This window comes from Cetorhinus maximus, chromosome 2, assembly GCF_964194155.1.
Source record: "Cetorhinus maximus chromosome 2, sCetMax3.hap1.1, whole genome shotgun sequence".
NCBI lineage: Eukaryota > Metazoa > Chordata > Chondrichthyes > Lamniformes > Cetorhinidae > Cetorhinus > Cetorhinus maximus.
Window position 1 is genome coordinate 124144712 of NC_135880.1, and position 25624 is coordinate 124170335.

Consider the following 25624-nt stretch of genomic DNA (forward strand, 5'->3'; position numbering starts at 1 on the left):
CCCATTGTCAGACAAATCACCAGAGGCATGAAAATTCTCTTCAACAGAGAGCAGTGAAGGCTGGGTCATATATTCATGGCTGAGTTAGACCGACTTTTGTTCTACAAGCTTATGGTGCAGGCTTGTGGAGATAAGGCCACAATCCAATCAACCATGGTCTGATTGAATGGCAGAGTAGGCTCGATGGGCCAAATGGCCTATTCCTTCTCCTATTTTTTTTATGAACATGGGGAGTCCAGGAAGCGAGTGGGAAGTCCCCCTGAAGGTGTAAGAGTCAGATTTTAAATATGTTAAATACCGATAAAGTGACAGTATAACCTATTCTGGCATTAACAGCCATGACATGGATTTCCTGTGCTGTGTGGAGCTCACCACAATGTACAAGGTGAGATCACAGCGGGAAGTTATTAAGCATTGAAACTAACATGCTAGAAAACATTTAAATAGAGAAATTGCAGCCATGCTGATGGTAAAGGTTTGCATTCTTAGCACTTGTGTTGGTTCATTCATTCATTCATTCATTTCAAGACAGACACAACCTTTTGGAAGTCAGTTGTCTTACCCTTGCACCTTACTTACCTTGGTGTAAACTAAACTGCTCTCAGCCTTCGTTGCAGAATGGAAACAACTTATGCAGCCATTATATTAACCTCTGAAGAGGAACAGGAGGACCAGCAACACCAACAATAGCAGGGGCACTGGACCTTGAATTTCTTCATCTCTGGCTCCTTTTCATGCACAAGCTGAGAACATGAGAATCTCTCTATCTGTAGCCCACAAGTCTGTCTCCCAGTTAACAGAGGCCATGTTTGCCAAGACTGTCCAGTGTGTGCATTTTGACACTCAGGCCAGTTTGACACGGAGAGCTCTTGCCTATGTTGCAGTAGCTGGATTTCCACAGGTTCAAGGCATCATGGACTGCACCTTGTAACAATCAAGGCACCATCAGATAATTCTGGCTTGTTTATTCACCAGGAAGGAGTTTCATGCTCTGTGTGCAGATTGTTTGTCATCACCATAGTTCATCATGCACGTGTGCACAAGGTTTCCTGGAAGCTGCCATGACTCTTACTCCAGTGAAGCCCACCACACATGTCACATTAAACTCAAAAGCCCAGTTTGTTTCAACCCATGTTGTCATTGTGTCAAGCTATCTAGAGGCTTGTGAATATATTTGCTGACCTGCAGCAGACATCTGCAAAAGGCACAAATGTGAGCATTCTATGCTGATCGCATTTCAAAGCTCACACTTTGACTGATGCCGAAAACTGCACAATAAATATTTTTGGATAGCCAGAGTATAATTTAAGAGAATAAAAATTGTCTTGTAATCATTTACATTGACACATTGTGATATGTGTTTAATAGCACATAAATGTAGAATGAATCTTGTTTTGATACAGGTTATTTGGATTTTTTAATCTATAAGGAATTTTCCTGCATAGAAGAAACAGAATGTGGGAAGCAAAGACAATTTAATTTGGGTCAATTTGTGTTTTTTTTTAAAGGAGCTGGATTGATAATCTTTTTTTTAAAAAAGCCTAACATAATAGTTACAGACTCTTGACTTTGTTTTCCCTATGGGAGATAGTAGAAGAAATTAGATTCACTGAAAGGGAAAGGGTAAACATGTGAAGTGGGAGAGACATCCATGATGGAATAACCACAAATGAATTCTTGATGGAGTGAATAATCTTTTCTTGGCTCGGACTTTTTTTATTACCTGAAAACAAATTATTTTTAGATTTATGTGGTTGGAATTTTACACCTGTGAATTTCACAAGAACTGAGAATTGACTTATTTTTGTGGTAAAGGATGTATTCCCAAGTTGTTTTGTCTTGATCCCTCAATCTCTCTATCTATCCTGTACACATAGGAACAACTAAGGCAGAGGACCGTGGTGCTTTGCTGAAAATGTTCAATGAAGAAAACTCCAAGTACTTCATTTTCTTGCTCAGTACCCGAGCTGGTGGTCTGGGTTTGAATCTTCAAGCTGCTGATACTGTTATCATCTTTGACAGTGACTGGAATCCACATCAGGTGTGATGTTTGTTTTAATGCAAAGAGATTGGCTGTTTTAACTTTATATGTATTAAAAACAGCAAGCATGAGAATTTTTAAATTATCAGTGGCTGTTTAATGTTATATCAATATGACATGTGTGCCCATTTTAAAAAATTGTTCATCTTGTAATGCCTGTGGAGAATAATTGTCATTTTTAAGTTGTGGTTGTACATCATAAATATAATTGCAGGAGAGTTATTCAAAGACTTTTGTTATATTAACTCCAATACTGCCTACTTCCACCTGTATAACCTCACTCAACTCCAACCCTGCCTTCGGTCATCTGTTGCTGAAACCCTATCCCAGTTGTTACTTCGAGACTTAACCACTCCATTGCTATGTTGGCTGCCCTTAAACTTTCACCCTACATAGTCTTTTGCTCAACTTTGCTGTCCATATCTTAACTGGCTCCAAATCTCATTCACCTTGTACTAACTGACCTACACAGGTTCCCTGTTTGACACTGCTTCAATTTCAAAGTCCTCATTGTTTTCAAATCCCTCAATGGCCTCACCCTTCCCTAGCTGTGTAGCCTCCTCCAGATGGGCAGAATTTTACGAGCGGGAGCGGGGTCCACTCGCCGACGCGTAAAATGATGTGCTGTGACGTCAGGGGGAGCTCCCGACGTCACTGCGCCCGATTTAAATTTTCAGGAAGGCAGGAGCCCAGCGAAATCAGCTGCATGCCCGCCAACCTGTCAGTGGCCAACTGAGGCCATTGACAGGGTCAGTTAAGTAATTAAAGGACCTGCCCGTCCAACCTTAACTTTGGCGGGCAGGCCAGGAGCCCCGGTGGGAACTAGAAAAAATATGAAACCTTATCCACGGGCGGGATGAGGTTTCATGTAGGCTTTAAAAAATTTTAATAAAGATTTTGTACAAATTATGGACATGTCCCAACTCACGTAACATTGTCGTATGAGGGGACACGTAAGGGAAATTTTATTTTTCTATTTTTGTCTGTTTTACATGTACAGCCTATCTCCCTGAGGCTGCACTTAGCCTCAGAGAGATGAGTGCAGTCTTTAGTGCACATGCACAGGGAGCACATAGTGCTTCTGTGCAGATGTCACACTGGGTGGGCCTTAATTGGCCCGCCCACATAAAATGGCGGCGTGCCTCCGATTGGGGGCGCCGATTGGAAGCACGCCCGCCCATCAACTTTCTCTCCCCCCCCCCCCCCCATGGGGGGGCGGAAATTCAGCCCTATAAGTTTTTGAAATCTCTGCACTCCAATTCTGATCTCTTGAATACAGTCAACTCTCGCTGTTCATGCACCCCCCCCATCACAATTTTGCTTATCCTCGCGAATCTGTTTGTGTATTCAATTGCAGTTCGCACCCCCAAAACTTTGCTCATCTACAAAAATGTAACAATCCAGGTGCAATCAATTTAAAAAGTCAAACCAAAAATAAAAATACACCAATTATTACAGGCATTTGAGAGGCACAAACTTGCCTCTTTTTGCAGATCTTCGAGCTGTTGACAAACTTGTTGCTCCTGTGCTTCAAGCTCATGCAGCCTTTCAAACCAGTAGAAAGCCACAAGTTCCCGGTGAAATTTAAACAGCACACACCTGTGTAATGGGTGTCAAATCCCACATTTTGGAACCCTCCTAAAACATTGGTGTTACTGCACACTTAGAAACATTGAAAGTCAGAGAATCGCTGCTCCCTTGCCCTCCAACCATTAAAATACTGTAGCACAAACTAAACAGCACTTACAGAAGCAAGCTTTTCAAGTTTCTACACATGGTCCCGAAAGGTTAATAAAGAGCTTACTGAGTAAAATTCTCTTGAAACCATAAGGGCAGAGTTTTCTGGCTGATGTGTGGGTGGCGGAGCCCGCACACCAGCGCTTAATATGTCGCGTGCGCATCTCGACGTCAGCGTGCGGCATCGCGTTGTTTCAGTTAGCGGGCATGCTGTGCAGCAGGACGCGCGCCCGCCATTAATTAAAGGCCTCGTTAAGGCCCTTAACTTGCCAATCGTTGACGATTTTGAGGGGGCCATGCAAACTTCGGCTCGGCGCGCGGGCCCAACAGGCAGGCGGGTAAGTGATTTTTTTAGAAACCTCATCCAGTGGCGGGATGAGGTTTGATAGCAGTTTTAAAAACATTTAATAAATTTTTTGTTTATTTCATTAACATGTCCCATCTCGTGTGACATTTTCACACGAGGGGGACGTGTTAATTAATTTTTTATTGTTCTATTTTTTATATTTGTCAGCCTTCCAGCGATCTCCCTGAGGCAGCACTTTGCCTCAGGGAGATGTGCGCTTTCTCGTGTGCATGCGCGAAAGTACCCACTTTGACAGTTGGGGAATCTCTTTCCCCCCCCCACACACACACAGGAAGCACATAGCACTTCCCGTCAGGCAGGCCGCTGGGCGGGCCTTAATTGGCCTGCCCGCTTAAAATAGCGGCGGGGCCTGTTTCGGCGGCCGAGCCGGTGGGACCCACCCGCCCATCAAGGGCAAAATTCTGCCCTAAAAAATGGCTGTTTGTCCTCTTCCTTGAAGAAAGTGTGCACTGCAAATGTCACTTCACTGCGCATGTGCAGTCTCCATGGTGCACGTTTATCGACTCCATTAATATCAAAATGTGAAATTTGGGGATGGCTGGATAATATCTGATTCGGTCCCAATATAAACTGTTCACTGTTCACAATTCTGCCCTTCGCAAGATCTCACAGGAACAGAAACCCCGCGAATGGTGGGAGTTGCAAGTATCACTGATTTTCATTGCTCCACCATTTGAAGGCTTTGCTTATAGCTGCCTTTGCCCTAAAATCTGGAATACCCCCTAAACCTCTCCACCTTTGTACCTCTCTCTCCTTTTTTAAGATGCTTCTTGAAGCCTACCTCTTTGGTCAAGCTTTCTTTATCTACCCTGATTTTTATCTCAATGTCTGTGTCAATTTTTTTTATTATTACTATCACCCTTGTTAAACAAGTTATTCACTTGGGAGTTTCTACCATATTAAATACACTACACAAGTGTAAATTGTTTAAGATATTTTTCTCACTGCATTAAAACTTTAGTTGAGAGGTTGAAAAGCACCTCCTTTCTGAGCGCTTCAATCCAGCTGTTTGCCAGGAACTATATAAGAGCATTGCAGAATTTTCAACTGTATCTCATCATTTAATAACAAATTGTAGGTTTAAATTCTTTGGCAGTTTGGACCCATTCTGTTGCTTGTTCCTGAAACAGTGGATCCTAAAGCACCTAGAAATCAAATTATACTTATTCGTGTAACAACCCTCTTTGCCAATCCACTTTGTTGATCCTCTCTGGACTTCTGCAACTCCATGCAATAACAAAGCTGCTTCTGTCTTGTCTCTTGGCTATCTCTTGTGCAGCATCAAAAGCATAAATCATCCTATCCTTTTATGTTGAGCTGGGTCATCTCCAGAGGGAGAGAAATCTCAAAAAATTAAGAGCAGCACTTGTGGATATTAAGGATAATTGTAGATTCTCTGACTAATGCTATTGGATTCAAATTTTGCTGAAACTTCTTTCCTTTATCCGCATTTCTCCTCCTTCCCCTGCTCACTCCCAAGGATTTACAAGCCCAAGATAGGGCTCATCGTATTGGTCAACAGAATGAAGTCCGTGTCTTGCGTCTCTGCACAGTCAACAGTGTGGAGGAGAAAATTCTTGCCGCTGCCAAATACAAGCTTAATGTGGACCAGAAAGTTATCCAGGCTGGTATGTTTGATCAAAAATCTTCAAGTCATGAGCGCCGAGCTTTCCTGCAGGCTTTGCTGGAGCATGAGGAGCAGAATGAGGTATGTGTAACCTTTTACAATGATTGAAATCTGAGATCTGTTTGAAGCAAAGTCTATACATCTGCAGGGATTTGCACCAGGATACGTTTAATTTTATTTTTGCAAAAAAAATCATCTCACTAAATGGTATGAGGATTGATGTTTATAAAAGGAATGAGAGATATTGGATATGTGTTAAATACCTTAGTATAAGTAGAGAATATTTAAATTGTTAGCATTTAGTTTAAAGCCGTCATTAGTATTTCAGCATGGAAAATTATAGCATTCTTTCAAACTAGGAAGTGCCATCGCAATTATAAAACATACTGCATGATCCAGTTGTAGCTACAAACCGAGTTCGGGAGAATATTTGAAGGAAAAGAGTATCTGATCACTTTGTACCATTTAGCTTTTCCTTACTGAAATGTTCCATGGTTTACGCTCATTTTAGCATGGTTTGTTCCTCTAGCTATATGCAGCCTTCATTACATCACCTTGATAACTTCAATCAATAGAGCATTGCTTATGGAATACCCATAGATCCTATGTTGTGGCAGGTGATTGACAGCATTCTATTGTGTTGCTGTTTTAAAACTAGTTTTATTTTAAACCAGCAAGTCAAGTAGATTAAGCACTTGATAATCATATGGTAAACTGCGGAACAATAATGTATGTCTTTTTTTTAGCTAAAGAATTATACATCCATGTCTTTGGACTAGATGCTTTGTGCCTTTTGTAAGATGCTATTAGCTTGCCTTGATCATACATGCAGAACATCCTTCCTTTTTGAGATGAGGGGAGGGGATCTCTCTTGATTGGGCTACAGTGCTTGTCTGTTATCAAAAGAACCTGGAACTGAAAAATTACCTTGGGTAAATTAAAGTAGTGAAAAGAACAAACTAGTATTTTTGCATGTGTACTTTTGACAATGTGTCCTGTTATTGTTGGTGCACATTATATCTAAGCTGACAAGGTCTGATAGTTTATATAAATTAGATATTCTTCATTCCAACAGTAAATCTTAGTTTAAAGTGCATACAGTAGAATTTCAAAGGCGAAAGTTATGTTCATCTATGTGCAGGCATCCTAAGATCTAGATGGAACAATATGAATTTCTGCAGTACACTCAATTATTGTCACTCATATGGCTAGAGGAAACCTTCACTAGTCTATGAAATGAGAGAAAGGCTTCTGTAAGTTAAAGATCTGTAAATCTCAGTAACATGCATGTAGGCTTTGTAGAATTAAAAACCACATGTATTCGTATTCAGTGACAAATGTTATGAGACCTGATGTGTTTTTTTAAATAATCTCGTTAAAGTACAAAACATCTCATTTTTAATATCAGTTTGGCTCTTGCTATTCGGTCCTTTGTTTATAGTGAATGTGTAAAATAAATGTTTCTAGGCTGTCAATATGAGTGCAAGACTTTGTATATTATGCCATATATAAATTACACTAGACCAAATTGTTCAGTGATTGTGCAAACAAAGCTGTGATTTGTTGCCATCAAAATTGAACAAATATCTTTAGGACTAATCTATTTGCCCCTCAAAGCCACAAATATTGACATGAAACCTTCAAAAAATGTTACAAAGATCTGTCTTCTGCATATTTGCAGAATGTGCCTTTATCATGGATTTTGAGGCATATGCTAAAATGAATTAGCGACAGAAATGTGGATTATTCCATTTCCATCCAGTTACATCTTTAATGTGAAGCTCTGTGTTATGTTCAATTACCAGCACTTCTGTGCAGAGTTTAAAATTGGGCCACAGCTTTCAGATTTTGATTGCTAATTTCAAGTAGGATGGCAGAGGGATGATTTATTCAAATCTGAAAACTTGCTGCAGTGAGCTATTTTGCACAGCAGCGATTGGTTGTGTTCGAGTTCTGCATCTCTTTTGTCAAACAGTGTTGTCTCCCTATATCATGATTTTCAATTTTACTTGCGATAATAAGTTTTCACTTTAGTGAGTTTGCATTTGCTTTAGCTGCAAACCCGACAATAAGGAGACCTGTTTTATTGTGCTGCTAATACTGATGAACAAAAACAAATAGACGTGGTTTAAATAAAACTTAAAGTAATTTGCATTTTTTTCATGAAAGAATGGCCCTATTCATAAAGTCAATAAATAAGCGTATTTTCTCCTTCAGTTGTATTGTAGAAGCTAATTGTGGAGGGATGGAGACCATAAGCAAAGTGCTGCATTTAGGTGTTATGAGGATGTTTCTGGTAATAAAACAAATGTGCTTTTTGGTAAACTTTAATTCTTACCGTGCTAGAAAAACGACCTATGCCAGAAAGTCAAGTTCTTATGGGAGTTCTTTTTTGAGTAGGCCACCTATAATGCAATGAATTTCATCAAGCTAATATCTAATATTGGCCTGAGTTTAGTTAATTTTTTTTTAATGTTATTCTTAGAGTACCTTTTTTAAGAGAACCAATGCTCTAGTGATGTTATAGCTGCAAAATTGCATGTAAATTGCTCTGAGACTGTAATTCTCTGTTTGCAAACATCAGAATATTTTGCATTGGAGTGGCGTCTTGGTTAAAATTTTTCCTTGAAAGGCAAAGGATTAAAATTAATCCGACAGCTAACATAGCTCCTATTTTTAAAGTGACGTGGAGTGACCATTCCCATTGTCCAAAGTTTTAAGTTGCCTGAATTCAGCAAAACAGTCATAACCAATTATTTCCCTATAAAATGAAAAATTTCAGTTTACTCATGTGCATTCCTCAAGTGTTCTGAAGCATCTTCTGCTGTATTGTTGGAGAAATCAATCTTGTAACATTGCATTCTTTCACCACCAGGGGGACACCAATGCTTCTCCTTCCTGCAGTACTACCTGGGTAGGATAACATCACTGGCCGGCTTTTGATCTATAGCTGTGCTCAATAACTTTAAAAATGAGTATATGCTACAAACAGTGTCTTATTTATACGCTGTATTTTATACTTAATCAGCTGATTTAGTTTTAATAGCATAATAACTATTGGAGTTGGAGTTTTTCAGTAAAATTACATTTTGTCAATTCAATCTTGTAACCAAAAGTGATAAATAGATAAACATGCTGAAAAACTCCCAACTCTGAATAATGGATGGCTATGCACAAAATACACATTGGCTTAATCCTATGGTTCTGTTAACCAGAAAATATGTTTACTATGAAATCCTTGTTAGTTTGTCTTTTATAACATTTGTTACCTCGAAGCTTATTGAAAAGCTTGAACAATATGTCATGATATTTGGCAATGCGATTGGTCAACAATGTTATGTTCTTATATCTGCAATTATAAGCTATTGACTGTGGGTTGTAGAAATAAATGTAATTTTTTGGGGATGGGCAGGATTTGTAATATTTAATGGCTGTCCTCCCAGCCAATTATAGATGGGGAGGAAAGAAAACATGAATTGTAGAAACTGGGGGAATGAGAAACAAAGAGCTTAAGTGAGAGATTCAGGTAGAGAGATGCAAAATGAGAAATCTGCAGTAAGGACGTTAGTAAGGTAAAATAATGAGGAAAAATCAAAAGGTCAGTGTATTTTTTTTTTTAAAAACCAGATCAATGTAATTTAATTGCACTGACATATTATGATGACTGGTTTCTAAATTTCCACACAATATTTAGGCCATCCTAGGGATAATTTCAAGATTGTTTAAATTAGAACCAATAAAAACATGCAAGCATGTAACCATTTGAATCATGCAATTTGCCTTTTTGTTGCAATATAGATTTAAATCCAAATTTGGCAGATACTGATATTACAATTTTTGTTTCAGCATTGAATCTCAATTCTTACAAATAATGACCAATGAAATTGGCTAGCTCTAATTAATCAGAATTGCAAAAATTTAAAAGAATGTTAATAATCCAGAAAATCTATACTTAAGATCTTTTTATAGGTCACTCACACTAATGAGGTGCCACTGTAACTAATGAAAGGAACAAATAAATCTAAAAAGCCTCTGACACATAGCAATTGTGTTATATTCTGCAAGGATGCCCTAATTACTATGTGTTTGCATGTTTGTGTGATTTGATATGTGCTTCATTTCCTCCCTTTTATTTTCTCCATTGGCCTAAAATTATATTTCAAAAGCTTTTGTTCTAAATTTGGCCAGTGCTCTCACCTGTTTTCTCTGAATATGCTGACTCTTGCTTGCATATAGTTCCATTCGCACGAGCAGCCCTTAAGTGGCCACTTTTCCTGTACAAATCTGGACACAATCAACAGGCTATTTGAATGTGGAGGCAAGAGTGTCTGAGCACGATCACGTGTTTTTCTCCTCCATTTCACCCCAATCAACATTCACGCTTTCCAGCAGGATAGCAATCAGGAGAGGGGACCTTGATTTGACTCAGCCCAGGGTAAAGTCAATCATAGCCCCCAGTTTTCAGCCACAAGGATTAAGCCTGGAACCTTCCTGATTTCTATGGCTTTGCACCGCACCACAGTATTTAGCCAGTAGGCTATCAAGGAAACTGCAGTTTCAAAATATATTATGGACCAGGGAAGGGGGATGCATAACAAGTTTGAATGGAACCATGCTGCATTTACTCAGCCATGTCTCTGACTTTGTGATCTTTTTTAGAAGTGTAAAGGAAAAACTTCTGCATCATCACATAGTGGTATTATAGTGGTACAGAATTGTCTAGAGTGAAAACCCATCATTGGAGTTAAGATATTCTTTTCTTTTTAAAAAAAAGACTGATTTCTAGTGCCTGAAATTTGATGTTTGGTATGTAGCACCAGTTGTGTAGAGTTAAATGAAAGTGACGTTAAGTTGAATCATCAGAAATATGAACGTAGATGATGAAAAAAATCTAATTTTTGTGTGCTGGTGATTTCTGTATGAAAAGATGTTTTATTTTAATAATGTAGACTTTATCTTGTACTCTACTTTATTCTAGTGGTTTCACCAATGCTACAAGTTCTTTGTGGACTTGTAGACATGATTTTTGTTAATTGTTTGACACAAATTTGCCTACTCACTCACTCCTGACATCAACACTGATAGTTTCAAATGGAGGTCCACTGTACCATGCACTGGAGACAGATGAAGATAGAATGAAGTAGGGAACTGAGATATAGTTGTCACTTCAATCCTGAGCTGATTTTGATTACCTAAAAGGCTAGGGAAGCAATTTAATTCTGGTGACTATCAAAATGTATGCCTTTGTTTTACATTTCCTCTTGAATAACTTGATAAATCTTTGAATTTCATTGAATGCAGCATACACAGGCACTACTTTCATTGTATCCATTGGCTTTGAAAATTAAGTGTTTGTGAAATTCAGGCTTTTCTACCATGTTGCATTTTCAGTACTCTCAAAGTTTTGACCAAACTGAATATGATGTCAGTTAGATACTTTTGGGAAAAATTGTGTTTCCACCAGGAATTTCCCTTCATTGGATTTTAGTTTTACTTCCATGTTTTGCTGATTGCTACATAACAATATACTTTATGAAATCCTATCCTCTTAGTTGAATTTCTGAAATATTCTTGTCCTTTTGACACTTGGCAAATTTCAGGAGACGAAAGGAAAAGTGTTTGCTGAAATAATTATTTTGTCTTTCAAACTTGGTGGAAAACTCAAAATAAATGCACCTTGCTCGGCGCTAGAAATATTTCTCTCCTCCTATAAAGTCAAACTAGTTCACAGGAATGTACAGTCTTTATTTCTGGTACTTAGAAAATACGCGCTGATAGTGTTTAAGTAACCCATACCCAACATCAAATTTTGACCTTCAATAAACTAAAAGTCAAATATCATGCCCACTCCTTTCTGCACAAATGGTAAACACTGGAGTTTTGACTTAATAGTGGAGAAGCTATGGAGGAGAAGGCACAATCTTGTTATTTCCTGAATGTGTCCAGCAATTCAATTCTCTTGTCAAATATGCTGTTTTTTTTTAAATTTGCCCAACACACTGTCATCTTGACCCACCTATAGTGCTTGCTTTGTATCCATGTAAGAAAGTTTCTGGGCTTCTTGCTGTAGCCTGGCAATGCATCCCATCCCCACCAATTCGATGTGTGCGTGTTGAAAGACTATGGGAAATTTCTGAAAACCTAGTCGTGTATTCATCAAAGCAGAATTGAGAAATTTTCCAGAAACTGATTCCCGGACTTGGCTTATTGCCAGCGACAGATCAACATGGCAGTTGCCAATTGGATGGTTTGATGAATCATGTGATACCTAACTTGCAGAGCTGTAGCAACATAACTACATGAATTGATATTTCAGAGTCACAGGTGTGCTCTCAAATATAAGTACCATTTATTAGTTAGTCACCCAAAAGACACATTTAGTGTCCCACACAGCCATGTATTCTATTTAAAAAAAACACGTTTGTCAGTGTATGGTTACTGAAGAACATTATTTTTTATTAAAGCATTGTTATTTAGCTAAACTATCCAATCTCCCCGGTATTCAGCTTGTTGCTGCTATTGATTCATATATCACATTATATTTGAAGGGCATCGCTATGTTAACCTTGCATAAATCATGGAATTCAAATGTGTTTGCATTCTGATATCTAATTGGCTGTGCTACACGTAATGCTTACTGAAGATTCTGAGATTTAAGATAACAGCAGCATCCTATTTTTGTGTACCCTGTCCCTGTTTCTGGACTCATTAGTGTGGAGTGGCCCTAGCCTCTTAAATTAATTGTTTTTTTTAAAAAAGTACAATTGCAAAACAAGTTTTCAAATAAAATTATAGCTTAGAAGAGAGGTGATGTTTCCATCAACCAGAAAATTTTGTTTCAGTAAATAGAATGAATCTAGTTCTGTTGGCTTACAACGGCGAATAAAATATTTAATTGCCATCTTAACTCCTTGACTTACAGGAAGAAGATGAAGTTCCAGATGATGAGACACTGAATCAGATGATTGCTCGGCACGAAGAGGAATTTGAATTGTTTATGGTAATTACATAAAATTATGCGAAGAAGTTAAAAGCTCAGATTTTTTGACTCTAATTGTACAATTTTAAAGTGCATGAGAGGAAGGGTATCATATAGCTAATCGCTTGCATTTCACGAGTATTAAAGTTATACTGAAGGACCTTGTAATTTATTTATTCAGCTATAGTTACGGTCTCTGGCACTTGACTAGAAGCTTAGGGTGAGCTAATATTCCCAAGGCTGTTGAAAGTGAGAGTTCAGAAATAGTACTTTCACATGGAAGGGAAAAGAAATAATCAACTATTCCAAATTGTAACTACATGTAAGACCAAATACTAATGGCATAGTTTCCAACCAATTCTTTTGGAGCAAATAGTCAGCTTTTATAGCTCCTGTTTGCACTGGACCCTGGAAAACATCCAATTACAGAAGAGGCTCCCATCTGGTGGATACAGTTTAGAGCCAGACACTCTGCTCATGCAGCCTTTAAGTAAAAATAACAATGAAATTCTGTTGCTTCCCACCTCCTTGGTTAAAAACTGGCTGCTACTTAAACATATAAGCATTTGCTACCTCCAATGATTTTATTTTAACTGTATACTGGAAACTGCTACTAACACTATCAGGCAGGTATGGTATTCATTAGTAATCCAATGTCTCTGTTACTTTGTGGTGATGCAGGGGAATAAGTGAGTTCAGGTGAGTGTGGGGGCGGCGGGAGGTGGTTGTCATTATTAATTTACTTGCACAATCTCTAATATCTAGCAAGACTAAGCACCTTGAGTTTAAAAAGTGGGTTATTTGTATTTCCTATTCCTGTTCTTTAGTGCGTCTAGAATCTACACTGATCAGTTAAGTATGTACAGTGAGACGACTTCAGTCAAACACCATTCTCAGCAAGAGTGAAACTTGAGTAATCTCAGGCTAATGGGCCTAAATATTGCCATCAGGAGCAGGCCCAACGTGCAAAATAGAAACATAGAAAATAGGAGCAGGAGTAGGCCATTCGGCCCTTCGAGCCTGCTCCGCCATTCATCATGATCATGGCTGATCACCCAACTCCATAGCCTGCTCCCGCCCTCTCCCCATACCCTTTGATCCCCTTCGCCCCAAGAGCCATATCCAACTCCTTGAAAGCATACAATGTTTTCGTCTCAACTACTTTCTGTGATAACGAATTCCACAGGCTCAACACTTTCTGGATGAAGAAATTTCTCCTCATCTCAGTCCTAAATGGTCTACTCCATATCCTCAGACTGTGACCCTTGGTTCTGGACTCCCCCACCATCGGGTACATCCTTCCTGCATCTACCTTGCCTAGTCCTGTTAGAATTTTATAGGTTTCTACGAGATCCCCCCTCATTCTTCTGAACTCCAGTGAATATAATCCTAATCGACTCAATCTCTCCTCATATGTCAGTCCCGCCATCCCAGGAATCAGTTGGGTAAACCTTCGCTGCACTCCCTCCATAGCAAGTACATCCTTCCTCAGATAAGGAGACCAAAACTGCACACAATATTCCAGGTATGGTCTCACCAAGGCCCTGTACAATTGTAGCAAGACATCCCTGTTCCTGTACTCGAATCCTCTGGCTTTGAAGGCCAACATACCATTTGCCTTCTTTACCGCCTGCTGCACCTGCATGCTTACCTTCAGCGACTGGTGTACAAGGACACCCAGGTCTCGTTGCACATTCCCCTCTCTCAATTTATAGCCATTCAGATAATAATCTGCCTTCCTGTTTTTGCTACCAAAATGGATAACCTCACATTTATCCACATTATACTGCATCTGCCATGCATTTGCCCACTCACTCAGCTTGTCCAAACCACACTGAAGCATCTCTGCATCCTCCTCACAGCTCACCCTCCCACACAGCTTTGTGTCATCTGCAAATTTGGAGATATTACATTTAATTCCCTCATCTAAATCATTGATATATATTGTGAATAACTGGGGTCCCAGCACCGATCCCTGCAGTACCCCACTAGTCACTGCCTGCCATTCGGAAAAAGACCCATTTATTCCTACTCTTTGTTTCCTGTCTGCCAACCAGTTTTCTATCCATCTCAATACACTACCCCCAATCCCATGTGCTTTAATTTTACACGCCAATCTCTTATGTGGGACTTTGTCGAAGGCCTTCTGAAAGTCCAAATAAACCACATCCACTGGCTCCCCCTCATCAACTCTACTAGTTACATCCTCGAAAAGTTCCAGCAGATTTGTCAAGCACAATTTCCCTTTCATAAATCCGTGCTGACTCTGTCCGATACTGCCACTGTTTTCCACGTGCTCAGCTATTAAATCTTTTATAATGGACTCTAGAATTTTCCCCACTACCGACGTCAGGCTGACTGGTCTATAATTCCCTGTTTTCTCTCTGCCTCCCTTTTTAAATAGTGGGGTTACATTAACTACCCTCCAATCTGTAGGAACTGTTCCAGGGTCTATAGAATCTTGGAAGACGACCACCAATGCATCCACTATTTCTGGGGCCACTTCCTTAAGTACTCTGGGATGTAGATTATCAGGCCCCGGGGATTTATCGGCCTTCAATCCCATCAATTTCCCCAACACCATTTCCCTACTAATACTGATTTCTTTCAGTTCCTCCCTCTCACTAAACCCTGTGTTCCCCAACCTTTCTGGTATGTTATTAGTGTCCTCTTTTGTGAAGACAGAACCAAAGTATGTATTTAGTTAGTCAGCCATTTCTTTTTCCCCATTATAAATTCCCCTGTTTCTGACTGTAAGGGACCTACATTTGTCTTCACCAATCATTTTATCTTCACAAACTTCATCGCGCATCATTTAGGTCTTTCGTTCAGCGCACACCAGAGGCGGCTGTGTGCCCGCCGAACTGTCAAAGGCCTATTAAGGCCAGTAGCGAAGTAATTTAGACAATTAACAGCACTGCCCGTCCAACCTTAAGGTTGGTGGGAAAGCGAAGAGCCCAAGCGGCCTTCGCATTTTTCAGGAAACGTCATCCACGGCGGGATGAGGTTTCCTGAAGGTTTTATAAAACTATTAATTTTTGCACAATTCATAAACATGTCCCAGCTCATGTGACACTGTCACATGAGGGGGCATGTCTAAATAATTTTTAACTTTATTATTTATAAACTTAATCTCCCTGAGGCAGCTCCGAGCCTCAGGGAGATTTCTACGCTCTTTCGCATGCATGCACGAAAAAGCACAGGCCCTGACTCTCCCTCCTCCTCTCCCCACCAGAACAGGTAGCACTACCGGCCATGTGTCAGGCTGGGCGGGCCTTAATTGGCCTGCCTACGTAAAATGGCAGCGATCGGCTCCGCGCTCACTCCCGCCCAACACAGGTAGGTTTCTGGCCATGGTGTACAGACTCACATGCCATTTTATCTTGACCGTCTGAGGTGCATTTGAATGACGCAGTTTCATGCATTCCTAAATAAAAACACAGCAAAAAGTCAAACTGCTTCCACACACAGATTGCGACTCTCTTGAGATTTGACACTCTTGAGATTTGGCTGCTCTTTGATAATGCCTACTGGCAGAGTTGATCTCACTGCAGTCCATGCCCAAATGCAGCAAGACCTGGATAATATCCAGGCTTGTGTAGCATGGATGTTACTTGCCACTTGTCAGCCCAAGTGCCAGGCAATGACCATCTCCAACAAGAGAGAATCTAACCGTCGCCCCTTGACATTCAAAGGCATTACCATCACTGAAACACCCATGATCAACATCCTGGGGTTGCCATTGACCAGAAACTGAACTGGACTAGCCATATAAATACTTTGGCTACAAGAACAGGCAAAAGACTTGGAATCCTACGGCGAGTAACTTGCCTCCTGACTCCCCAAAGCTTGTCTGCCATCTACATGGCACAAGTCAGGAGTGTGATGGAATACTTCCCACTTAGCTGGATGAGTGCAGCTCCAACAACACTCAAGCTTGACACCATCCAGGACAAAGCAGTTTGCTTGATTAGCATCACATCCACAAACATTCACTCCCTCCACCACTGCTGAACAGTGGCAGCAGTGTGTACCATCCACAAGATGCACTGCAAGAAACTCACCAAGCCTCCTTAGACAGCACCTTCCAAACCCACGACCACTATCATTTCGAAGGACAAGGGCAATAAACATATGGAAACACCACCAGCTAAAAGTTCCCCTCCAAGTCATACACCAGCTAGAAGTTCCCCTCCAAGTCATTCACCATCCTGACTTAGAAATAGACCGCTGTTCCATCACTCTCGCTGAGTCAAAATCCTGGAGCTCCCTCCCTAATAGCATTGTGGGTGTACTGACACCACATGGACTGCAGCGGTTCAAGAAGGCAGCTCACCACCACCTTCTCAAGGGCAGTTAGGGATGGCAAATAAATGCTGGCCTAGCCAGTGACACCCACACCTCATGAATGAATAAATAAAACGTTGCTCACAACTGATCACTGTAAATCACATACACGCCAAGAACAGTAATAGGAAATGTATGAATCTAGTTTGAACTGTAAATTTGGTGTAATTTGTTTCAGGGCAGAGAATGTACACATTTTTTATTTCATTTTGCATTCTGGACTTCAAATGACCTCATTCTGATCTTCTGTGCTTTTTTAAATTAACTAAATCTAGTGAAAAATATCTTCTGACATTTTATGAAATTTTTGGCATTATCGAAGGAGGAGCAAGTAGCAAAATTGTTTGCCAATAACTACCCCATGTAACAAATTCTGATTATAGTATGCCTCAGTCACTTTAAAAAAAAATGTATAAATGCAAAAACAGTGTATAAATATTGGGTTTTATTTAATCACAAGAAAGGCATTGCAGAGTTGTTTTAAAATTAACAATTGCCACATTCCCTCCTGCCGTCAATCTTAGCGCATGGATCTGGAACGGCGAAGAGAAGACGCACGGAATCCAAAACGTAAACCACGGCTGATGGAGGAAGACGACTTGCCTTCGTGGATTGTCAAAGATGATGCGGAGGTTGAACGGTTGACTTGTGAAGAGGAGGAGGAGAAGATGTTCGGGCGAGGTTCACGTATGCGCAGGGATGTGGACTATAGTGATGCTCTTACAGAAAAGCAATGGCTAAGGGTAGGTGATGCATTTAATTATCCTTGTAGAATAAAGAACTTTTGTTAAAAGGCTCATGAACAAATGGAAAGTTGTGTATATATGACACTTATTTACCTTTTTTCTTTTGAATTTTGTCCTGAGTAAGATTTATGAAGGTCAGTTGTGTGGAATGGAATTTTGTTCAGTGAAACTTAAGTAATTTCAGACTAATGGTGTCACATTCTGTTTCATTATGACAGCTTGAGGTGCATTTAAATGACATAGTTTCATGTGTTTCCAAATAAAAACACAGCAAAAAGCCAAAATACTTCCCCACAAAGCCTGCCACTTTAATCCTGAGAATGTGACCCTCTTGAGATTTGGCTGCTCTTTGATAGCGCTGACTGGCAGAGTTGGTCTCACCGCACATAGCTCACAACTGATAGATGTAAATCACATACACACTGAAGAACAATAATAGGAAATGTATGAATCTAGTTTGAACTGTAGATTTGGTGCAATTTGTTTCAGGGCAGGGAAAGTAGATGATATGGGTATATTTTGAAATTTCCATAGTTAAATTCAAAAGTTCCGAATATATTTTGATAAAATTACAATAATGTATAATCCATGTGATGCATTAGATGCCCGATCACTGGTTATGATGTCAAAATTTTGCATCATTAGGGTTTTTCCCATCCTGTAGCTATCGAGAAAGTGGAATGGGAAAAATTGAAGTGAGAGAAAATGTTAATGGCAAAGAGTAATAATTGAGTAGTGGAGGAAAGCAAGGTAGTTGAAGGCATCCCCTTTGTTTTCCACTGCATCTCCAATCTTCCTTTGCTGTCAAGTCCTTGAACATTCTTTTGCCTCCCAAATCCTTGCCCATCTTCCCAGAACTCCATGTTTGAATCCCCAGAATCAGGGTTTCAACCCGCTATAGTACCAAAAACACCCCAATGAAAGTCACAAATGATATCCTATGTGGCTTTGACCATGGTAAACTATCCTTCCTCACCCTTCTCTACTTTCCTCCAGGCTTTGACACAGTTGATCACAAAATTCTGCTCTACTGCCTCTCCTCTGCGGACTGGGTGAGACTACACTTGCCTGGTTCCATTCTTGTCAGCCAAGTAGTAGCCAGAGGATCACCTGCAGTGACATCTCGTCCTGCTCCTGCACAGTTACCTCCGGTTTTACCAAAGATCTATCCTTGGCACTCCTATTTTGCATCTATAATTCTCTGAAAACATAGCACCGGTTTCCTTACCTTTACCAAATTTCTAAAGGAGACCAGATGCAGGTTGTCTTTGGGATAACTGAACAAATTGTTTGATGTGGAAATTAGGCAGGTAAAAGGCCATTTTCCTGAGGGGAGCCTCTGAATTTACGGTTTAAGGCCTTGGCAAGTATGGGATCTGGAAAATGTGTGACAAATTGCTCATAATGGTGTTGTACAATAGTTAACTTATGCTGCATCTTTGACCTTGAACAGCATTGTTTTTGGAAACCCAAAAATTGAATGAACTGTAGAATTTTCCTACAAACTTTGTTTAAAACTGAAGACCTGAACTTTGCGGAATGATGTAGGGATCAAATCACTGATGTGCAACTTTGCATTTTAAAGGTTTGAGGATTTTCACTGATTTATTAGTTATAGAGCTGGTAGAAATAAATTAACCTGTTGTGAACTGAGACTATCAAGGATCCAATATCCCTTGTGGGGTAATCTTTTGACAGTTTATTTTTGTGGAGTAGAACAGAATCAAGTCTGGAATATAATTGGGTCCTGAGGGATCTGCATTTCTTGCTGGTTCTCCTAGGTTGAAACGCATGGTGACAAAAATAAAAGATAATGAATGGACTGTATAATTGGAGGAGGCTGATGATTTAAAAAGTGAAATTACCACAAAGTGAAGTTTCTAAGCCCAGATACTAAAGGGGCAACCACCAACTCTATTCTCATAGTAAACGTGTATAAAAATTTAATTTCAAAATTTTGAAGAGGACAGTAAGCTTGTAACATTTTCAATTAGGCAATTGAAGACGGCAATTTAGAAGAAATGGAAGAAGAAATACGTCAGAAGAAAGCTAGAAAGCGCAGAAGAAATGTCGATAAAGATCCATCAAAAGACGATGGAAAGAAGAAGAAAAAGAGAGGTAGACCTCCAGCTGAAAAATTGTCTCCAAATCCACCAAGGATCACGAAACAGATGAATGTAATCATTGATACAGTTATTAACTACAGAGACAGGTAAGATCAGTTCCACATTTAGATTCTTACCTTTTGAAATAAAAGCATCTCATTTGCATTTCAATTGCTCCAAAAATTCAACCTCCCAGCAGCATATAAATTGGTATTTTAAGTTGTTGAGCATTAGTTTCCAATGTCAAACTTGCATTGGTGAAAATGTTAAATGAAATATAAAAAGCAGCAACCATCTTTGAATTATATAAGAAATAAATGAAAAATGCACAATTGTTTCTTCTGAAGTGATCTTAATTGTAGCTCTCTTCAGAGGCCAGTTCTTGGGTCAGCAATCTTCAATTATGAGGTCATAGAATCATAGTATGGTTACAGCACTGAATGAGGCTATTTAGCCTGTCTTGTCCATGCTAGCTTTCTGTAAGAGCAACTCAGCTAATCCCACTTCCCTGCCCATTCCCCATAGCCGTACAATTTTTTTCAGTGCAGCAGAGATATGAAGGGCGCCCATTCCACCAGCGTGTCTATGTCCTTTTGAAGCCTATCACTGGCCTCCTCACAGTTCACAATGCATCCAGAGCTCTAAAGGAGGGTCATACGGACTCAAGGTTAACTTTGTTTCTCTCTCCACAGATGCTGCCAAACCTGAGTTTTCCAGCATTTTCTGTTTTTATATTAGAAATACTCAACAATCAGGCAGCATCTATTTTGATGAAAGGCCGTCAACCTGAAAACGTTAACTTTGTTTCTCCCACCATAGATGCCGTCTCATCTGCTGAATACATCCACCATTTTTTGAGACTAATAGCAGTAGATTGGGTGAGGGAGAAGATTTTCCAGTCAGTCAAATAGAATTTGGGGCTGCTTTTACCGTAACAGTCAGTGCAAAGTGAATTTATAGTTGAAAGAAAGTGAATGTCTGATATAGGTACAAATGGAATTTAAATTGAATTCATACAAATTGTTTTTGTAATGTATTGGTGACGTGTGTGTAGAACTGATCTATTTTCATTTACTTTTGCCTTGAAACTAGCTTGAGCCGACAGTTGAGTGAGGTTTTTATCCAATTGCCTTCACGGAAGGAGCTACCTGAATACTACGAGCTAATCAGAAAACCTGTGGATTTCAAAAAAATTAAGGTGGGATAGACCATAAACAAGGTTAATTTGCCACATAACAGAAGTTACATTTTTTTAAAATGTTTTTCTTCTCTAACTTTTTTTTTAAAACGACTTACAAATAATCAGATTTTACTTTAAAACTGATTGGAATCACCATTGTGTTCTGATAAATTGAAGGGAGGAGCTCATGCAAATTTTCACCTTCCAGTATAACATGAGAAATTTTAAGTAGAGTAGGACATTGCATTCAAAATTAAATATTTCAAGGATATTTTAAAGATGCTTTTTAAAAATAAATGGTTATACAAGTGGCCTTGGAAAGAAGTTTACATGCTGTAAACGTAAAAACAAGAATGAAATATGGAATTTTTTTTTGGAGGCAGGAATGTCCTGAATGAGGAGTTTTGCCATTTGGCACCACCTTCCTTTTTGTTTTAAAGACGAAGAGAGACGGGATATTGCATGAACTTTATTACACTGTTCAAGGATCTGGATTTTGTTTGTTTTCTCCTTTCCCTATCCTCCTCCTCCAAATTGCACCAGCATCATCTTTCCAGTTCTGGCAATGTTCTCTGCGAGTGAGATTGCATAATTACTATGAAAGACTTGTGCTCACAAAGAACTGAAACTAAAAGTGCCTAAATTAGTTCTGTATAATGTTATTGATAGCTACCTGTGTTTGCTTTATGTTTCACTTGCGCGAGATTCAGACTGAAATGTTTTCAGGATAGTCTTATTTATGATTTAGATGTTCTATCCACTCAAACCAATAAGGTGTTTAATCATTTATGTCATTTGTCATAGATAATAAATTAAGTATACAGTACATGAAATAGCACTTAACATGTGCTTAGCAGAGTACTTGCAAAAGATGATTTGGTTGAGAATCTAAACACGCTACAGTTCTGAACTTGGGTCTTTATAAGCCCAAATACTCTATATAAACTGCCACTTTTTATATATTAACCCTAACTACATGACAACCTATCCATTTCTGCACAGTGATTATACAGAAGTTAAAATACAGCTCCATACGAGGAGAATTTATTTGAACTTTTCCCTAAACAATTACCCCAATCTGTAAACTGATTTCCTTACTTAATTTTCCATTGAGCTAATCAGCTCATTCTAACTTCCTTAATTTTTACCTTATCAGTAGTTTCCCCCTTGTGTATCATTTTTATTTTACCAGCTGAAACCTTTAATTATAGAAACTAGGAGGAGGAGTAGGCCATTTGGCCCTTCGAGCCATTCAATATGACCATGGCTGATCCTCTATCTCAATACCATATTCCCACTTTCTCTCAATACCCCTTGATGCCCCTAAAATCCAAAAAATTATCAATTTCTTTCTGGAACATACTCAGTGACCCAGCCTCCACAGCCTTCTCTGGTAGAGAATTCCACAGGTTGACCACCCTCTGAGTGAAGAAATTTTTCCTCATCTGAGTCCTAAATTGCCTGTCCCCTAGCATGAGACTGTGGCCCCTAGTTCTAGATTCCCCAACCAGGGGAAGCATCCTCCCTGCATCCAGTCTGTCTAGCCCTGTTAGAATTTTATACCTTTCAATCCCCTCTCATTCTTCTAATCTCTAGTGAATACAGGCCCAGTCGAACCAATATCTCCTCATACGACAATCCTCCCATCCCCGGTATCAGCCTAGTGAACCTTCGCTGCACTCCCTCCATAGCAAGTATATCCTTTCTTAGGAAGGGAGACCAAAACTGCACGCAATACTCCAGGTTTGGTCTCACCAAGGCCCTGTATAACTGCAGTAAGACACCCCTACTTCAGAAATCAAATCCTGTTGCAATGAAGGCCAACCATTTACCTTCCTAATTGCTTGCTGCACCTGCCTTTTTACTTTCATTGACTGGTGTACAAGGACACCTAAATCCCTTTGTACAACCGCATTTCTCAATATATCACCATTTAAATAATACTCTGCCTTTCTGTTTTTCACACCGAAGCATATAATTATATGTCTGTCTTTGATTATGCATCATTCAGTACCAGTCAATGTCTTGACTCTGGACAATTAAATTGGATGATGTATACCCAGTTTTGTAAGACCAAGGCCCGAATTTTCATAAACGACGGAAGACCTCCACGCCTCAGCCAAAATGGTGCTAGAACCCAGTTTCCGGAAATTCAGCCCCCGAACCCGGCACCCACCATTTTTACTATGGGAGAAACGGGGGTGGGTTATAGTTTGCACATCTGTGATTCTCGGAGGCAGCTGCAAGGCAGATGCAATTTTTATTAGTGGGATGCCCATAACACAACTTGTGGGCTTTAGGCATTTGAGCAAAAGGTCTAAAGCTGCCGGAGTTATTTTGAGAGGTAGGGTGCCCGTTTGGGAGAGGTCAGTTGCCTATTTGGGAGAGATCAGGTGCCCTTTGGGATTGTTAAAATTAGACATGAATTTGTGTAAAAAGTGGATAAACTCAGTGGAACAGCCAAGTTGTCATGGCATTTAAATCCCCAAGCTCTTTAAAGTTTTGGGAAAAAAAGCCTGTAGCTGAAAACAAAATCAGTGTTTGCAATTTCACTAGCTGTCTGTTGATATAAGCCTGAGAGTTATCATTATAGGTTTAGTGCTACATAACTCATTCCACAACCTATCACTATCACAGCATGGGGCCTGTAAGCTTACTGTTTGACTAACAGCTTTAAGTGGTTATAAAGTATTTGATGTGGGGCTATGAATATGAATGTTTGTTTTCATAACGAATTAAGCACTTAAAGGAATTTAAATTATTGAATGGGTTTTTATGAATAGAGTTTTTATTTTAAATAGTGGTTATCAATAGACATTTGGAACCAGGTCCCTTTGAACATCAACATTTCCCAATCGATCACATTTAAATAATAATCTGCCCTTCAGTTTTTCCTACCGAGGTGGATAACTTCACACCTATCCATGTTATACTGTATTTGCCCGCTCATTCAAACTGTCTAAATCACTTTGAAGTGTCTTAACACCCTCCTCATCGCTCACATTCCTGCCAAGTTTTGTGTCGTCAGCAAACTTGGAAATTTGAGTGAGTGTTGGTCCTCTAGAGAGTGACAGTGAGAAGTCAATATTAGATAATAAGGAAATGATGGAAGAAATGAATGAATATTTTGCTTCTGTGTTCACTATAGAGGAAACAAAAAACATTCCAGTAATAGCTGCAAATCAGGAGGTGAACGGGAGAAAGGAACTTGGTGAAATTGAAATCAACAGGGAAACAGTACTGAACAAATTGATGGAGCTGCAGACTGGCAAGTCTCCAGGTCCCAATGGACTACATCCTAGGGTCTTAAAAGAGGTGGCTAATGAGGTAGTTGATGCCCTGATAATTTCCAAAATTCGCTAGATTCTGGAAAGGTTCCATCAGATTGGAAAATAGCAAATGTAACCCCTCTACCCAAGAAGAGAGGGAGGCAGAAAACAGGAAACTATAGGCCAGTTAGCTTGATGCCTGTTGTGGGGAAGTTGTTAGAATTGATCTTTTAAGGAGGTTATAGCTGGGTACTTAGAAGAGCTCATGGCAATAGAGAAGAGTCAGCATGGTTTTGTGAAAGGAAAATCATGTTTAACCAAGTATTCGAGTTTTTTTTTTTGAAGGAGTGACATACGCCGTGGATAAAGGGGAGTCTGTAGACGTACTGGGATTTCCAGAAGGCATTTGATAAGGTGCCACATCAAAGATGATTACGGAAAATAAAAGCGCATGGTGTAGTGGATAACATATGAGCATGGATAGAAGATTGGCTGGCTGGCAGAAAGCAGAGAGTATGCTTAAATGAGTCTTTTTCTGATTGGCAGGGTGTGACGAGTGGCGTCCCACAGGGGTCTGTACTGGGGCCTCAGCTTTTTACGATTTACATCAATGACTTAGATGAGGGGAGTGAAGACGTGGTAGCTAAATTTGCAGATGACACAAAGGTAGGTAGGAAAGTATGTTGTGAAGAGGACATGAGGTTGCAGATGGATATAGATAGGTTGAGTGGGCAAAGGTCTGGGAAATGGGGTTTAACGTGGGAAAATGTGAAGTTGTTCACTTTGGCAGGAAGAACAAAAGAGCAGAGTATTACTTAAATGGAGAACGGTGCAGAGAGATCTAGATATTGTAGTACGAGTCACAAAAAGTTAGTATGCAGGTACAGCAAGTAATTAATAAGGCTATTACGAGAAGGATTGAACATTAAAGTAAGGATGTTATGCTTCAGCTTTCCAGGGCATTGGTGAGTTCGCATCTCGAATACTGTGTGCAGTTTTGGTCTCCTTATTTAAGGAAGGATGTAAATGCATTGGAGGTGGTTCAAAGGAGGTTTACTAGATTGATACCTCGAATGAGTGGGTTGTCTTATGAGAAAAGGTTGGACAGACTGGGTTTGTTTCCACTGGAGTTTAGAAGAGTGAGGGGTGATTTGATTGAAGTATACAAGATCCTGAACGGCCTTGACCAGGTGGACGTCGAAAGGATGTTTCCTCTTGTGGGTGAG

At 39.7% G+C, this 25624-nt stretch overlaps 1 protein-coding gene across 7 annotated transcripts in view; it reads left to right on the top strand.

Annotated features, from left to right (window-relative positions):
• LOC144697282 (SWI/SNF-related matrix-associated actin-dependent regulator of chromatin subfamily A member 2-like) overlaps positions 1-25624 on the top strand; it is a 146788-nt gene that overhangs the window by 98762 nt on the left and 22402 nt on the right. For 5 of the 7 annotated variants that reach the window (XM_078569235.1, XM_078569269.1, XM_078569244.1 and 2 more), the window contains exons 25-31: positions 1878-2041; positions 5626-5853; positions 8648-8686; positions 12695-12772; positions 17623-17841; positions 19839-20056; positions 21042-21147. In XM_078569235.1, the coding sequence (XP_078425361.1) occupies positions 1878-2041; positions 5626-5853; positions 8648-8686; positions 12695-12772; positions 17623-17841; positions 19839-20056; positions 21042-21147 (1052 nt within the window). The remainder of the gene's footprint in view (positions 1-1877; positions 2042-5625; positions 5854-8647; positions 8687-12694; positions 12773-17622; positions 17842-19838; positions 20057-21041; positions 21148-25624) is intronic. The other 2 variants (XM_078569277.1, XM_078569284.1) reach the window with 1 other exon arrangement.